Source organism: Bombus affinis, chromosome 3 (genome assembly GCF_024516045.1).
Source record: "Bombus affinis isolate iyBomAffi1 chromosome 3, iyBomAffi1.2, whole genome shotgun sequence".
Classification (NCBI taxonomy): Eukaryota; Metazoa; Arthropoda; class Insecta; order Hymenoptera; family Apidae; genus Bombus; species Bombus affinis.
The window spans coordinates 11159884-11178660 of record NC_066346.1 but is presented as its reverse complement, the minus strand read 5'-3'; the positions used below and the strand labels follow the sequence as shown (position 1 = coordinate 11178660).

Sequence of the window (18777 nt, the reverse complement as noted above, 5' to 3'; positions counted from 1 at the left end):
TAGCGATCAGCCGAAGGAAGTGTGCGGCGCGCAATGTGCACTCGCACCGTATTTTGTAATTTGAAAGGGAAACCACATTCTTTCACTGTGTATTATGATACGTGAAAGTTGGCAACGGTGCACACCGGCGCAACCATACGGCCGGTAGAAACAGAAAGGCAAAGAGAAAGAAGGGAGGAAAGACGGGGCGGCGAGGGAGAGACGAAGAGAGACAGGTGAACCGTGTCGAAGTAGGAGAACAACGAGGAGAGAATCGAGAGAACACAGATATATATATATTTATACAGATAGAGACAGAGAGAAGGGAAAGAGAGAGAAAGAGCCATTTGCCACGGAGGCATAGACTATATCGAAGGTCGACGAGTTGCCTTTTTATTAGTCGATTTTTGCGGGAATAGAGCAACGGCTCGTGCACGCTAACATATGGCGCCGATGCGTTCACATGGATTGAAAGTTGATGGATTCCCGATCACGTCAACGCGACCTTCACGATGAATCGATGCCACTGCGAAAGTGTGAATCTTAGACAAAATCTTGATAACCGGAATTATCTGATTTTAGCGGACCATTATCATTTTAAACGTGAAAACGACGATGTTGTCTTTCCTGAGTGTATTAAATGTTGTTTCAACGCACATTATAATATAGTTTCCCTCTGCTATAAAAGAAAAACATATAGAAATTCCATAATACGCTACACGATTTCATTGCAAACGCTAAATTTGGTAAAATTCCATATCTATGTATACATTGCGTCGAATATAAATTCTCTGTTACCATTATTTAAATACGCGAACAAGTATTTAAATTATAATCTCGTAAGTTCTTCCTTTTAATATCCAACCGGTAAACCCATCAACTCAACCATAATCTCGAAACAGGGAGAACTGCAGGGACTCGTTCCATTTGCTTCAACAGCGACTTATCGATTACGGTTGTTATCAAATTTACGGCCCTCGTTTATGTTATAATACTATACATATACATATATATATATGCGTGTGTATATCATTAACTTCTTTGCCTTTCTTTATTTTTTGTTTTTATAGTCGCTTCTATTTTTGGTAAAATTGTGCACGTGTGTAAGATATACGATCAGTCGTGCTGTGACCTCGTGATTCACGCGCGAGCAACGCCGATTAAATTAATTAATCGGAATCGCGGCCGGTCGAATCTCTCCGTGCCTATCAATGCCGAAAGAGCAATGTCTGGCTTGTTACCATTCGAGTGTCGCGTGCGTCGGACTGATTTTTGTTACGCTGATTTACAACAGCCACGCGAAACGACGTTCCCATCGGACAACTCCAATCAATAGTTTTCCGTGCCGGTTTGCAGCGATTTGACGCCCGTAAAAATTTCCATCGGCCTCACCGATCGATTGGTGACGTATTTACGACGCTTTCGAAACTTACAGCTGCGTCTTTATCTTATCGGAATATAATTTTGTTTGCCGTGCGAGGCTACGCGAACGAACTGAAGCTAATGCTTCAGAGAGCCTTTTTCTAGGGATGAAGCCTAGCGGGCACTAATGGTAAGTTGAAGTTATAGAGAGCTTCCTTGGGACAATAAATAATGCGAGTTTGATTTGATGATTTCCCTTAATTCCAGAAATAATTGACATTCTTCGACATTGTCTGTTGTTAATTGCATTTTTATTCGTTATGATGTTATGTTGTAGCAAGTATTTTTCATACGAAATCTATTTTTATACTGTAAAATTAGAATATTTTAGATAATGTATTAATATGTTCCTGAGTTTAAGGATAGTCTCTGATTCTTGGAATAAAAAAAAATCAAAATATCCTAATATTGGTTTTGTTTCTTCAGTATCATTAAGAATATTATTCAGTATTTAATAAAAAGTAGGATTAACAATAAGTGGATAAAATTGGTTTGTTTCATCTCCTAAAATATTATCTTTCTGCTGTTGTCATTGCATTTGTGGAACGTAAATGCTTTTACACGAATTATTATAAGAATTATCTTTAGAATTTCGTGACTCTTTATTCGAGTCTCGTATCAAAGTTGCCGTCACGCACGTGTGATAAAAACAATGTACGTGTAAAAAAGAAATATTCTATTGTTTTATCACAACACGTGTTCACACGAATATCAAATTTATTGCCTTGAAATTGATGATAAAAACTTACATATGTGAAAAGTGTATCACATATGTACTATGTTTATGAATAATAAAGATGATACGAAAGAAATCAAGGAAGAAGAGTGATGCTTCATAGTCAGACACAATAGAAGGCAATCCTGCTTTATGGATTCAGACGTCTTGTAATAAAGATTATATTGTACAAAACTACTTTGATATTTATTTAGATCTTCCCAAAAGTTCGTGTTAAAAATATTTTGAAGTTATCGTCTTTCTCTAGTAAGCTTGATCTTTGGATATTTAAGATAAGACAAGAATGTAAAAGGAATCAGATATATGGAGAATTAAAGTTGACGGTATTATATTATATAATATATATAACGTAATTAAAATGTTCTTTAGATTTATCTTCTTATCGCCGACTGCCATTTTTGCCTCTTAGACGACTTTCTTACCAAACATCGTATTTCTCAATAGGAAAGTTACTGATCTGGGCTATTATATCTAAAATATATGAGCTATACTATCCTAGGAGAATACAATTTACATTTTTTGTTAATAAACAGAGGAATTAGCATGTAATATCTAATAAGCAGTTATCTAACGACTCGAAACACGAAGCGATCCTAGTACGAATCACATTAAAATCCACTCAGAGTAATTCTAAATATTACACCTACAAGTACGTGTCCACGAATTATTTTTTATAGAATATGTCATTATCATAATATTATGTATATCATTACAAATAGCTGAAAAGCTAAATAAATAAGCTTTAAACTATAGTTTATGTAATTGTATGTCATTGTACATGTTATGCACAATGTATAACTGTTGTAATATATTTATATAAAATTTGAAGTTGCAAAAATGCATGTAATAGACAAAAACATATAAAATATCAAAAGGAAAGTAACCGTTATAATTTCTAATAAGTAAAACGAATCTGTATATAAGTTTCATTTCTTTAGTCCTGGCCATGGAAACATAAATTAACATAAAATTCCGCGGTCTACTAATAATTAATTCTTCAATGATATTCTAACTATAATACTTTAACTACGATACTGTACCTACAATATTTCCATCAAAACCATCAGAGTTACGACTTCTTTCACAAGCAAAACCATCAAAATTCTAGCAGGTAAGTGCATACGTATAATAAAATGATGAAAAAGAAACAGTCTCATAACGCTTTCATACACGGCGTATATTCGTGAACGAAACGGGATGCAATTTCCAGGCGCAAACGCGGGCGAAGCTTATTAACTGCGAGGCCGATACGCAATGCAGCGAAGGTGCAGTGGCATTTAACGTGTCTGTCCGCTTGGTTCAGCCGCGACGCGTGCAGGCGCGTGCAACAGCTGCGTTATCTACGGGAAAACGCGTTCGACGCGGTGTAAAAAGTTCCCGACAGGCTGAGAGAGTGCACAGTTTATTAATATGATAATGCACGGTAAGCCGATGAAATCGAAAAGAAATTGCGATCAACAAGATCGAGGCAAGGAACAGGTCCTTGAAGACTTCTCCGTTTTAACTCCAACTGGAAATCCATTTTGAAATAACCCGAAGCGACAGGGCGAGGAATTTGAATATCCATGTTGAACGACAAAATGTCAGATTTTTTCTTCTTGGTAAGGAAAATTACGTCGTACCGTCTTCTCCTTGATTCGTCATCCATAAACGTTAATCGACGACATTAATCGACACTTGTACATACTTTCTATCTATACTTTATGAGCGCCTCGAGGAAGTCAAGGGGGACACGCGTGGTTAAGAATGTCACTAGTCAATCACGTTCTTGGCGAAGCGCGATTCAGTATTGCATCATCGAAATGTTGAACGTTTCGAATCTCGACAAAGAGATTGTTCGTTGTCAAAATGAATTATGTACACTAGTTTCGTCTGTCAGTTCAAGAAAACGAGATTAGGTGTTTGTTCTGTATGTAGAATTGATATATAAAAAGCCACAGGAATTATGATAATTTGTAACAATATAATGTAGAATAATTATTGCTTATTGCTTTCTGAGAAAAAGGGGTTCATAATCAAAGAAAATATTGTATAACTGACAAAATAAATGTCGAAATTATCTTTGAATAAAAATAAGGAAATTTCCTAGTTATTGAATAATGACTTAGTTAAATTGTATAGACTATATTTATATTAACGATTGATTCACCTTTCGTAATTATTGTACTATCTTTTCTTTAAAAAAGGAAAACGAACAGAAAATATCAATTTTTGGTTATCGATCATTTGAATATATGTAAGAATATACATATGTATATGTATACATACAGATATAGGGATATATCGTAGTTATGCTAATTAATCTTCTTTGATTGATCATCTGAAGTGAATAGTTACAAAGCCAGTAAATCCTTTCGATTTCACAGCTGATTTTAATGAAATTTCATATGTTCGAGTATAAGACTAAACAAAATCTTGAAATAATTTCTTTTTATCTTACGTTATACAATTTGAAGTAGGGAGTCATCAATATTTTGATTAACCGTTTTATGATATGCCCTATCTCTTTCAATATACCTCTTCCAGTGGTGTGATTCTTTTGAATCTTGTTTTGCCATTTAAATGTTCGTCGATAAAGAGATAAATATTCTGACAGTTTTTACAGTGTGCAAAACTTCATTGAAATGCAAAGTACAGACTTTTTATAGTCTGTACAAATGCTTTTTTAAATGCTGTTAATACAGAACATTCCATACCTTGAAGAAACTTTGCCAAACGGTAAACAAGATACGCAAGAAACCTTTCCTACTTCGTTTTTTGCGATAAAAGTAAAAGGAAAACATGATTTTCCTTTATTACCGTAACAAATGACAATTCGCTTTCTTATATCGATAAGAAAGAAATTTAGATAAACAGAATCTCCAGTGTAATTACGTTATACGGTACTTTAAAGTGGTAACGATAAAGAAATATACACGACGCAAACGTCGTAAGATTTCCTATGTTTTATTAACAAGAGATAAAATAATTACTTCCGGCAGGTAAATTTCATATTACACCACAGACTCATTATTAATATAGTAATATATATCAATTACGTTCTTCGAATAATATTCTAGTTTCAATATCTTCTATCTCGATTTCTCAGATCGAAATGGTCTTTTTAAATCAAATTGATACATTGTCCGTCATGGTGGTTACCATTTGGCATTTCTTTTGCATTAATAGCGTAATGAATCACGCGATTGTCGTGATTACATTGGTAAAATTTAAAATGAAAATTCACTTATGGAAAAATATTATAGACAGAGATCCTAAGTATTTAATTAGTGCTAAACATAGATTGATTAAATGTTATAACTTATTAACACAGTATATTTACAAAAAACATACATTTCATAAACAGATATATTATAAACATACATTTCTTGTAACTTCTATGTGTATGTAAACATTTTGGATCTAACCATGTTAGTCGTGCGTGTTTCGTTACACTGTACATAAAATTTCAAAACAGTTCCTACAGATGCATATAACTTACTCAAAAAAGTCTCTATAAATATACAAATATTTTCGTGAACCACAGTACTCACGATCAATTATTATATAATTCACATTACAACATACATTACCAAGATAAATGATACTGTGGTACTCTGAATAACGTGTTAAACATGTTAAAATCAGAATACAATAAAAGCAATAAAAATCTTATAAAAATTTGTTAGAGTTAATTATTAATAGTACCTTAAAATGTTTCTAGAAGCTTCGAATACCTTAACATTTCTAGGAACGCGAACGATACGTTTCTAAGATTTACCGTCAAGCCCTAGCGTGCAAAGCGGACGAAACTGCAGCGCTCTGGTTGCTCTGGACAGCCGTTTGCGCGTTCACCGGCCGTTCAAAGACGGGTTCGTCGAACGCACGCACTACTCGGCGATGAAGTGTATAGATAGGGTTAATCGGTCGGTTCCCGGTGGTGTGTAGAGATCAGCGAGCGAAAATTAGTTTGCGAGAAAAGCATTGCGTCGCATCGCATGACAACGTTCGCATTTTCTGCGTCGCCGGTGGCGCTGGTTCCGTCGAAACGACGACGCCGGTAGCTTTCGAGCGATTTCGGGCAGACGTGCAGCCTGCTTTCCGCCGGTGGTGGGGATAGTTACGCGGCGTTCGACTTGAGTCGGGTGGGGCGACATCACGCCGGGACGGAACAGCACGAGATTCTCGCAGTGTCGAATCCCGCCGGTTGTCTCGTTCTTTTCGTAATTGTCGTCGATTTCCTTGATCGTTAATTCCGAGCAACTTGCACGGCTCGTGTAATTACGCGTGCCGCGTTCAATCGTTTGCTTTCCCGATTTTTTCCCCGTTCATCAACTTGTGTGCGCGAGTTACGAACAATTTTCTAGCCTCTCGTTTAAGACCGATTGTCTCTCGTCTCTGTCCGACCACGTGACACACGTTAGTCCAAGTTCTTACCAAGAGTTACGTTTAAAAGTGTGAGAGTCCTGTTTTTGTCGCAAGGCGTCTAAGAACATTCTGGAGAAGACGTTTCGTTTCGAGAGAGTGAATCGATCGATCCATCGCCTATTAACCGAGACGTCGCACATAGTAGCCTTAGCTTTCTTACAACGACACGAGTGAGAAGCCAGTGGTGCAGTATCACCTTTCGTTTTGCGAGATTGTTCATTTCCACCATGGAGAAGGTGAATGGTAATATCGAGAAACGATTGCCCGAAGCGGAAGAAATTTGGACTGGGATCGTGACGATGGAAGAGCCCAGGAAAGAAACCATCAACCGATCCGTCAATCCTGGTCAGGTTCTCCCTTTGATGCAGGTAAGCTTACGTAACTCGAAACTTGCCAGTTCGCTTGCGAATCATGCTGGTTCGCGTATCGTTCCGACTATGTTATCCTTATGATGTGCTATTCGCACGCGTGATTTCGAACTGATGCGATGGGTGTCATTAACCCAAGGGAAAAGGACTTAAAGCGGAAGGACTCGGGAGTCTAGTGTTCCGAGGCAGCGCCGTATCGATCGATCCCATCGAATCATGGCGAACCGGGCGATATATAGCCGCGGCTGATTTGTTAACGTGGACTGTCACATTAATTTAGAATTATCGTGACATTATACGAAAATTTTATTGTTTAGTGATATAATGTATAATGAAAAATTTTATTTGTGACACGAAATTTTATTTCAGACATACCAATGTCGATTAGTCGTCTTTTATTGCTTGATTTATTTATTTAGTAATCTACGCGCATTATTTTTATGTTATAAAGAAGTTATTAAGTATATGTTCTTATTAAGTATACAAATAAAAAAAGAAACTGAAGTACAATAATTCCAAAGCTGTTTGTCTGCCCTTATAGAAAAAATCACGGAAGTGTTGATTTTGAAAATGTATGATATTCGCTTCGAATGGTACATTTAATTAATCGTTTGACGATCGGTAAAACTGAATCGGTAAGACCGAGAAGTGTTCGCAGAAAGCAGCGAATTTATACGGAACGACACTTATTAAATTAGCATAACGGGTGTCCACACGTGATCTAAGGTGTTAGCCAATCAGTGCTCTGGAATGTATTAATTTGCCGGTTTGTAACGAAAGGTGTTTCTAAGACACGTAGTATATGTATTTTTTTTCTTGGACACTTATCGCACGGCTCGTTGCGTGTTTCCATGGAACTACGAATAATTGTCGTTTCACGCTTGCGTTCGATATTCGCCGGCGACGTAATAAATTCGTTTTTACGAAAATCAGGCTGACAAACATAATATAGTTGAGTTTTATGCATTCACGGAAAACTTGCAGATACAAACATATATAGAATGCATATAATATATATCATATATTATGCATATATATATAATATACATCATATTATATTATATCATATGCATAAATATATAAAAGTATATAAAGTATCCATAGTATAGTAGTTACGATACTTAGTAGTTAAAACAATACTCCTTAAAACATAAATACATGTATGCAAATATATAAAAAATGAATTCGCATAGATATAGGATAGGATTACTGAAAATCGTAACTAAATGTACAATAAACAGATAGTTCTAGAAACGACGAATCAAGCTAAAACATTTTCTTATCTTTAAAAAATCCAAACAGCACGTTTCTTTATTTAAAAAGTAAAAAATTATACATCAATAGTTTATTGACACGGCATAAAGGGGAAAAGTACGTTGCGTTTGATACAGTCGATTCTTACGCCACGTTGAAACGTTTCGCTGTTTTAAGTTGGTAAAACAATGGCGATATTAACCGACTATGAAGCGTGCTTCCTCCTTGGAGCTTTTTAATGCGTCCATGTTGCCATTATATTATACACCTATACGGCAACCATTCTCCCGATCCTATTTCACTCGAAATGACGTCAGTTCAGGCGGCAGTCTCGAATCCGAAGGATCATTTCCGGAGCAATGGCACGAGTATCGATTGGTCGACACGCCTGAAACTCTGAGACAAGGCGCGGATCGTGTGTAGGACGCGACATTGTGCTCCATCGATGTACCGAGATACACGAAGGCTCAATTCGCTGCCATGATAGAACGCCGATATGCATAATTATGTTCTCGGCCACGAATTTTAATGGCTTGCGATATGTTTGTGACATCCAACGAGTTATAACGAAACGATAAAAGAAACGAGAAAGAAACTGTTATCAAGAAAGTTACGTGTTTTCGTGCATGTTTTCGTGTTGGGTCTACAAGCTTAGTATCTGTTGTTTGTGACGTTACAAATTATTTTTCCTGATAATTGACAGATAACGCCGAACGAACGAAAATAATATTGTAACTATGTTACTTATTTTTGCTTTTTTAAATGTTCTTTTCCTTCTTCCTTCTTGGGTTTGAGGAATAATGCAAAGATTGCTAATATTTCTCGCTTCTATTTAAGACACACACTGTTACTAAAATAAAATTATTTCTCGGCGTTCTTGCACAATAATTTGTTAATTAATGATATCAGTGAATTGATAAGTTAGAAGTTACAAGTTATAGAATTCGACCTCACAATTTCACAATTTTGTGATCGAATGGTTTGTGACTGAGAAAATTTATAATAATTCGATTGTACGAGAGAACCTTGGGATTGCATTATTATTTTTATCGAAAATTTCTTTATTACATTAGTCATTGTTTCCTTATAAGCCATTTTGTTGAATCACGCAGAAATTAAAATGCCTTAAACTATGTTAATTGACACACATACTAGAAGCGACGCAGTATTTAAACAATTGAATCGACGTAATATATTCGTCGTTATTAATGAATGTATTAATGTAATGTACTTTTAAACCGTTCAATTAAAAGCCATTCTGTTTAGTCCAACGAAAACTATATAGCAACATAATAATAACATAACAAAGTTAATTTCTATATATGTAGTTATAAATCGGTATAGATATATAGTATCACGCGATGCAATAAAAATATCTTGAAATATTATCGGTTAATATCGTCACGGTTGTTTTTTTATACGAATAATTGATCTCCAAATTATTTCATCAATATTCGAGTGTGATCTGATTTTTTAATAAGATTGACAATTGACGTAATATTAAGGCTATAATTATTTACATAGAGTGGACCGTGACTGTTCGTTCTTCAAGTTAGTCCGTGCGCAAAGACCAACATGGTTGTATTATTATAAACCACATCATAACAACGTGTCACGAAGGGTCATATTGTTTTGCAAGTGTCGAATGACATATACATACACCTATATAGCGAGCAAAAATATAAAGCTTATTTTGATCTATCCGCGCAATTATTTTTCAAATCAGTCTTTATTCGAAAAAATATTCCTAATAGAATTTATCCTCTTTCCAGGAGGATAATGGACACAAATTTCGTTTATTCCGTATAACACAAGTGTTTCTGATATTTACAAGACGATCTTTGCTTTCTTAAATGATTTATACTTTCTTTTAGCTAGAACATAATTTATTTTTTAATAAATTCATTGATCTACGATATGAGAGTAATTTTTACGATGAGTAATTTTTTAATATTTTTTCAAACATAAATTTATGCTATCAATGTAATTTTTTTTTTTAGGTATATTAATCGTGCAGAACATTTTTTCCAAATTAATTCCAGATAATATAAAGGAATCAGTCGTCGCACTGAAGATCTTGTGTCCATTTTTGTCTATTTTACGTAATAAATTATGTGATTTTTTAAGTATCAGCATTAACTTGCTGTTAGTCTTCAATCTTGACACTAAACTACTAATGTGTGTATCTTTTATAAAAGTACTTTTCCATTCTGGTGAATTATATCTTCTTTAAAAAAACCTCTGAAAGATTGTGTCTTTACTACTGAAAACCGATAGAAAGAAAATTTCTTTTACGTTCTAAAAAAAAAAACAAAATTCCAGTTTCATTCGAATAGGTATATGAAACAACTTAGAGAGGAACTTATAGTGTCATAGTGTTTATCAAATAATAAACGATAACCTTTTCCCTGAAAAATCTCGTTCAGTGGCGAGTGACTATCTATTCTTGAAGTTATTTTCTATCGGAGAGTAATTTTTTGCGACGATAGCGGCAATGATCATTGATCATTACCGTCGCGATCGTCTTAATTGTTTGAAATATGTATTCAGAAACAGTACGAGCCTGGCACTGTTTATTGGAGTTAATGCGTTTGGACTTTAGACCATGCTATACAGGGTGTCCCGAGATAAATAATTAACGATAAGGAGAAATATAATATTATGTTTAACGGCTACGTTTTTATTTAGAGTTCTATCATAAAAATGAATATTTGTATGGAAATATGTTACTTGTGTTTTTCGAAATATTTCATATATTCACGATAAGACACCCTATACATATATATATATAAGAAGTATTTCTAGAATTGATAAAAACATATTTACATTAGGACATCGTGTCGCTTCGTATATTTGTACCTACAAGTGTACCTTTCAGTTAGCCCGATTTGTTTATATGAAATTCAGAGAAAGGTTAAATTCGATGTAGTCTATCTTCTGACGAAGGTTAAAGTGTTTTTTTTAAATGATAATCATAGCGTTCAATGTTTCCTATTATCGAACAGACATTGTTGATTTATGTTCATGAAATTTTGTCAGTACATATTAATTACTCCACGATTATATTCCACGGTTTAAGAACTTTTATTTATTTAGCCCTTTTACAATATTTGTAATTGCTTAAATTTCAAACAGACTTCGAATACGTTAAAATTAAGATTCAATTATAAACTAATGTATTTAAACTTTATGACAAGATGTTTCCATGGATAGATAAGTAATATGTACACAGTTAATAGAACATCTTGTAACACTATTTTGGGTAGAATAAATTAATGTTTCAATATCATATCAGTTTCAGACAGATATTACTCATGGAAAATTTTATCTTATTATTTTCATTGAAACGAATTAAAGTTTCAGTATTATAACATATTCAGATAAATATCATTAGCAGAAAATCTTGTGCCGCTATTTTCATTAAAACAAATTAAAATTCCAATATTACATCACATTCAGGAAATAAAAGTTGAAAAGTATTTTAAAACTCTTCCTCTATCCTAGCCGTGAAATTTATTATTCAACACAGAGAAATTCTTGGAACGATTCTAGAAACCGAATTGCTGTTCGAAGTTAAAAACGATAATCTTATGAATCGCTTGAATCACTTTGCGTTAAACACGCAATGAGCGCGATGACGTTGAAGCGGCATATTTCAAGCCTAGGCGGTATGCAGTCAGATTCATAAAACCATTTACCTCGTTAAAAAATTAAAATGTTCGCATCAGACACGAACTACCGGATCGTATAATATGTATATTCCAGTGTATGTGTTTTTCTTGAAATTTATCGTCGATACGATTAATTTCCCGTTGAGTTACACACTCTCGTGGAACTTTGAACGTAGACAGCGGTTATAATTTCTCGCGAAACCGCTATTAAAATAATCTCCTCGCGCGCTCTCGATTGCCAGCGAAATGTACGAGCGTCTCAGAAATTGGACTGATCAACTCTGCTTCTTGTATATTTCTCGATTTTATTATGTAGGTAATGTAATTAATCTTCGGTTCTCAGGGTACGGACAATTTTCTTGGATAAAAATTGAATGCCACTTGGAATCGAAAAAATATCATTAAATTCCACAGAGAAACGTTAAGAAATAATTTCCGTAACATTTGATTATATTTCAATCTTTCAGTAGGTGCTTTTCACCTCACACTTTTATTCCTAACTTTTAAATTTTTTAATGCTTCTATAAACAACGCTGTTTCGGTTATACGCGGATGTTTTTCGCTTTTTAAATTTCGACGTTCATCTCGAATCACTTTATTCAGCATACGTTCACGAGTCTCTTTATTATCGCAATTAAAAGAAGTGAGAAAGAGCGAATGCGAATTCGTTCGTTTGAACCAATTCCTCACAAATTGCCACTGCGGATCAAGAAGCAAACGGCCAGTGTGTTCGTGCGAGTTACATAGTTACTGCTTCATTGTATAAGTAAATTATGTACATAATATGTATGTAAATAAACGTTTAAATATATGCACATGTATTGGAAGAATATAAATGTATATATATGTACATGTACTTCAATCTTTTGTGACGTCTATTCTTAACTACACGGATATTCGATTCCCCTGCATTGTTTGAAAAAGCACTCTATCCAAAACTTCTACGTGATTTTTTTAAATTAATCTTTTTATTAATATATTAGATTAATAAACTCACAGTACTCAAGGGGGACCATCTTTAATACTTATTATTGTATGTTTAAGATGACTACTAATTTTTTACTATATACATATATGTTTCCAATAAATATCTTATACTTCTACCAATATGATCACGATAATTGTGTCTCATTATGGTATTAACGAAATTTCGAAATGTTGTATGTAACACGTACACAATTTTTTATATAAATATTCTTTATTCTAAATGTTCAAATACTTTCGTGAGTCATTTATTTAGTGTAGAACAGCTGGCATTACAAACGATTACTTAACCAACCGTATTTCTCGCATTCATTGTATTTATCGGTTTTTAATAATACCGTTCGTGAATATTCCAGCTATTCTGACTCCTCTGAATCGCTGAATTAATTAACTCGGGTGCCCCGATGACGCTGTCGGAAGGATTACGTAATAGACCCGCTGTAAAATGACATTTTTTCTTTTGGCGAAGGTGTACACTTCGGATCTTGTTCCTTCTGTCGTTCTATACTGATTCGTCATGGTCTGAGAGCTTATTTAGTAACATTTTCGAATTCTGTGAATAGACGTATGGCTGTTAGTTGGAAGATGAAGTATTTTGCTTGACGGAGATAGTGTTGTTTGCTACGATCTTATGTAATTCGTGGAAAGGAAAAAAGAGATGAATGGTGTAATCAGGCTGTATAGATATTTTTGTTTTATTAATTCTCAAGTATATGATTTTTCAAAATATAGCAAGATATTTTGAAATTATTGGTTTATCAATCAGCAAGTTTATTATCAGCAAGATCATAGAAAAATAATTTGAAATATTCGTATCACTTTTTTTTATCGAAGGAAAAGATTTATCGCTAAAGAGATTGTTGTTAAATTCTTTTTTTTTCTATAAAAGTGTAAGAGGAATTTTTGTATATAGAAGGTCGTAATAACTACAAATGGCACAGACGTTCGAATTATAGCTCGAAAAGATTACAAAAGACGAAATAACTTGTTTATGAATAGACAGACACTTTATGTCTTCATGCTATGAATACATCATTAATTTAGACACTATATAGTAAATGCTATGTGTCTGCTATATCAGGGAATACAGGTATGTTGCCAAATGGCAGTTGCATTTAAAGATTAATGTTTCCTGGAATATGATATGAAATTTGTTCCTTTGAAAAGAAAGAAAATTCTTACGAATACATCATCTGGTAAAATATAATAAATGTACGATAACGATAAAGTGATATACGTGAAATCTAGATATATGAATATCTGTTAAGAACATTCAGATTAAAATAATGCAATTAATATTTTGATGCAACGAGAAATGTACATCATCTGATAAAAATATATCATTGCTTTAGATACCTATCATTTCATAAAACGTGATAAAAATTCGATAGCAAACAAAATGATATACGACAAATATCATAGGTATATGATTATTGTAACTTTCACGTTGCTAAACCTGCTAAAGCTCATTTTCTTCATTAAACCTATAAAATTGTATAATTGTCTTGTACAATAACAACTATATAATCCACAGAATGATAAATTAACTTAATAAGAAAATTGACATTATCCAATACATCCCTATGTTATTAAAAAATTTAAAGAAAGTCCTCTTACCTTTTTATCGCGCTTTTTAATTAAACAAACATATTCTGGCTCCTACAACATTGAGATATTGAAATGCTAACAATCACGAAACAATCCTGTTGTATCTGTGGCGTCACAGGCCATTTAAATTAATCACGCTTCCGATAATTTGTCTTCGGCACATTAATTAACGTCCTGTCGTCGTCGAGTATATGCAATCGTTTATGACTTATTATAAATCATTTCTACAACCATTTAAACTCCGAAACTTTTTCGTCGCGTCTTGTCATCCTTTCCGTTGGTTTACGCTCGTTTAATTCGTTGGCACGTACAGTTATCTATCAGTCGATTTGAGACACTATGGCTGTTTTGTATTAATTTGGCCATTGTTAGGGACAGATCGAAAGCTGATTTCTAACTTTACAAAATTCGAATTCGAAATTTCATCAGGTATCAAAAAATGTTATATTATATTTACGTTTTACAATATTTCGAAATAGAATATCTTGAAATAATTGTTCAAATGATTACCAAGAAGGGTAATTTTTCTCTAATCACTGTAATTAAAAAATCGGATACAGTTTCGTTTAAAATAAAATATTCTATGAGAATCTTATTGAAAAAGTTCACGTAGCCGCTGATTGTTTAAATCCTTGTCATTATTACCACTTTCATGTATTTAATTTAAAAGACTCGTACAGAATGAAAAGAAATCATGCTACGGTTAACAGACGAGTGCAAAGAGTTAATAATAATGGTAGATGGTGATTTTAATTAAGAAAAAATGATACACATAGAGTTTTCTAGGGTGAAAAAATTGGTATGCCAATGGTTCGTATATCAAACTTGGCCAAAGATGACGCTCTCATATATTACATATTCAAATGGAACGTCCCACTAAAGAAAAAGTGTCACTGTGTTAACCGGAAGTCGGCAACATCTTCTAGTGAAAGCTTCTTCGATATTTCTTGGCTGATTACTATATAATTGGCCTCGCGCATACGGTAATGAGCAACTCGTGGTTAATGGCAACGATTCTTCGTATCATGAAACAAGGAAAGAAACGTTCATTTTCTTGGCGTGAAAAAAAGGTAATAATTTGTCGAGAAAGGATGAGATACGATAGATTACATTTTACGGCTTGGAAAGGAAAAGAGAAACCGTCTAATTACTTAGGAATCATATAGATTTTTGTACTAGTTGATAGACTTCGTCTTATTTAACTATTGCGTAATCCTTTTTTAAGGAAAATGAATGATGATGTTGGTTTTAATAATGAATGGAATATAGGCAGTGTCAATGTTATTTGAAGTTACAGTGAAAGTGACGAAGAAGTTTGTTTATCTTCGCTGCAACAGGATTGCAGATGTTTGATTAATCGTATCATTTTTATATATAGCTTGAATTTAATCAACAACGAAATATAATTTAAGACTAGAGAAAACAAGATGAAGATATAAACGAAAGAAATGTATGGAGAAAATTCTTTGTGACAACAGGAGAAAGAATAAAACTGGAGCAAGATTTAGGGTATTTAAGACGGTGGAAGAAAAGATACAATATTTTGAATAAGACAAAATTATTCTTAACTCAAGTACACCTTTTATATGTTTCGATTAAAAATCTTCATTTTATTCATTTATCTCGAAACTATTATTCATTATGTAATAATCTAATAGAATTTTAGAAGAAAATACTTTATCGATTCAAATGGCTTTTACTTCGGTTAAATATTTTTATTTTAATACAATTGATCAGGAAATTATTATGCAATGACCCACTATTATTTTCTTAATATCGATCAAAGAGCAAAGAATAATTCATTCTTCCTGCTCATCGAATCATCGAAAATCGTCGATTATTTTTTCCAAACTATACACTCGATTCACTTTTCTTCATTAGTCGTTTCGTTACCTTTAATAAACTGTCATCTTAACAGAGGTGTTACGTCAATCCTCGATTCAGTCACTTTGTTCTTGCGTTGAAAAACTTTTTTAAACCGCCCACGTGCAGGCATTCTTCGATACGGTTGCCCGTCGACATCGATAACCGGACTGATCTTTAAATAGAATAAACGTTTTGTCACCGGCAACCGAGGGTCGGTGATCGTACGTGAAAGTAACGAGAATGAAGAAAAGGTTAAGCGAAAGGTAGAACCACTTTGGTCTACCTAAACGATCGACATGCCATTACGAATTCAATGGTGCTTTAAATGGAGTTCAGCCTTATCAAGCCTTTGCGTATTCCTTTGCATAATTCAACGTCACTGGCTGCCAGTGGCTGCCCATCAGTATCCACGATCATTCCGTCTTGTCACTCGTCTTTTCGTGTTTCATTGCTATCTTGTTCCTTTGGCAGGTGTATCTAAGCTTTGAATCGCATCTCGTATTCACATGGCCGTTAATTTCAATTTTCTATTATCGTCGTTAATTGGCGTCGATCATTTCAAGAAATATCTCCTCGTCCGTGAGAAGATCTAGTAATTGCTTCTATATGAAATAAATTGGTAAGAAGTCTTTGAAATACGTGGAGTTTTGAAAGATTTGACATTTCTTTCCCGAAACAGGTTTGTTTAGAGTTTACAGGAATATTTCACGCTTCTTTTCTTGATCATTATCTTTTTTACTGTTTCTGTCTGTTTGCTGTATAATTCATTCCACCTTCCAGAGAAATTTGTATTCGTATCTGATTGGTATGATCTATCGAAGAATTATAAAGGTTCCAACAATTGGTGTAAAATCTTAACCAACAAACATATGCATATTTTTATAGAAGATGTGACCTAAATTGAGTTTTGTTTTATTTACCAAATATTATAACGAGCATTTTAGTTTAGATGTTATATATTACATCTAACCTATTCACGATAGCCTTTATCTTGGATATGTAACTGGAAATATTTCAAGTTGAAATCCAAGCTTGATTTTATCCTGTCGTCAGTGTATTCATTTTTAGACACAGCGAGTTCGTAAACGACCCTTTAAGCTTGAGACCTGCAGGCTCGTAGCTTGGCTCGTGCTCCGTGTGTACGACCACTAAATTTCGGTTTTACAACGTAGACGTAATTAAAGTCACTCTGACCGGTTATAATAAACGGGGCAGTAAATTATTATGGAGGCCGCAGAACAGGCCAGCCCACGAAAGGATACGATTCTTCGTTGAAGGAGCCCTAAGGACCTTAAGAACGCTGACGTTATGATTCGCGTGAGAATTTCTCGTTTATCCTGCGGAACCCTCGAGAGTGTTTTCAAGTAAACAGAAACATCCTCGAGAAACAAACAACTTTGCTAATAAATACTTTGTTATCAGTAAAAATTCTTATAGATAGAAGATTAGAATTATACTCATGGAATGATGAAATTAATTGTACACGTGTATCTTTCCTAAGATAAAAATTTAGAGTGCCTATTGTCTTTGAGAAAAAGAAATTATTTCATCTATTCTTAGATATAATTAAAAATGAAAAAGAGAAATTTGTTTTTATATATAGTATGATTGTAAAGAGATCGATTCTTTTTCCTCTAGAATTGTATGTATTATTTTTGCATCAATTTTGATTCTATGAATTGTTCGCGTAAAAAATTTCAAAATTCCTTTAATTAAAAATCTTCGATCTTTGTCCTAATTGGAAATAAAATAAAAAGGGGAAGAAATTTATTAGCTACTTTGAGATACATTTATTCGAAATATAATGTCGACATATCTCTTCGTAGCTTCCCATTAAAAAATCCGTGTTCTCTAAACCTATCCGATTATCAAATAAATTATTAAACAAATAATCCCAAACCTTTGAACTTTTAATTTTCACCATGACTAGGCGGTAAATTTCTGATTCTTCGGATTTCGATTTTCAAACCTTTCTTGCAAGCCTACTCTGGAAAAGTAAATTGGAGTGCTCAGAAAACGTCGAACGAACCTATTCTAATAAAATCTTGATCGAAACTCGAGAAACCACGAATATGCAATGGTAAATCTCTTGTACCTTCCAAGTAACGGAACATCAGGAAGGGTTAATTAAGTCGCGATTGAAGCATCTGTTCGATTAAATGGCAAGCAGAGATCGCCCAGCGAACGATTTACTTATCCCGAGTAACATCATGGGAAAGACGATCTGTTTTCTAATTACATCCTTTTAAGGAGATCCAGGGGCGCGTTCACTTTCGTGGCTCGTTAAAACCGACCGAAATCGACTCGTTAATCGTGGCGATTTCTTCGGTGGAATTAGTGTCGAAGAACGAGGCGATGCCACTAGCCTCGTGTGTGCCGTTGTCGAAAATAGAAGCACTCGCGGTCAAACGCGCGAAACCGGTCACCTCTCCGTAGAATAGCGCGCTAGTTAAGGTCAGGATATTTCTGGACGTAGATGAAA

The 18777-nt window shown here is 34.1% G+C and overlaps 1 protein-coding gene across 1 annotated transcript in view; it reads left to right on the top strand.

The window, feature by feature from the left end:
• Positions 1-6198: 6198 nt before the first annotated feature.
• LOC126914694 (terminal nucleotidyltransferase 5C) overlaps positions 6199-18777 on the top strand; it is a 152916-nt gene continuing 140337 nt past the window's right edge. The window contains exon 1 of the mRNA XM_050718982.1: positions 6199-6912. Within this exon, the coding sequence (XP_050574939.1) occupies positions 6772-6912 (141 nt within the window). The 5' untranslated portion in view covers positions 6199-6771. The remainder of the gene's footprint in view (positions 6913-18777) is intronic.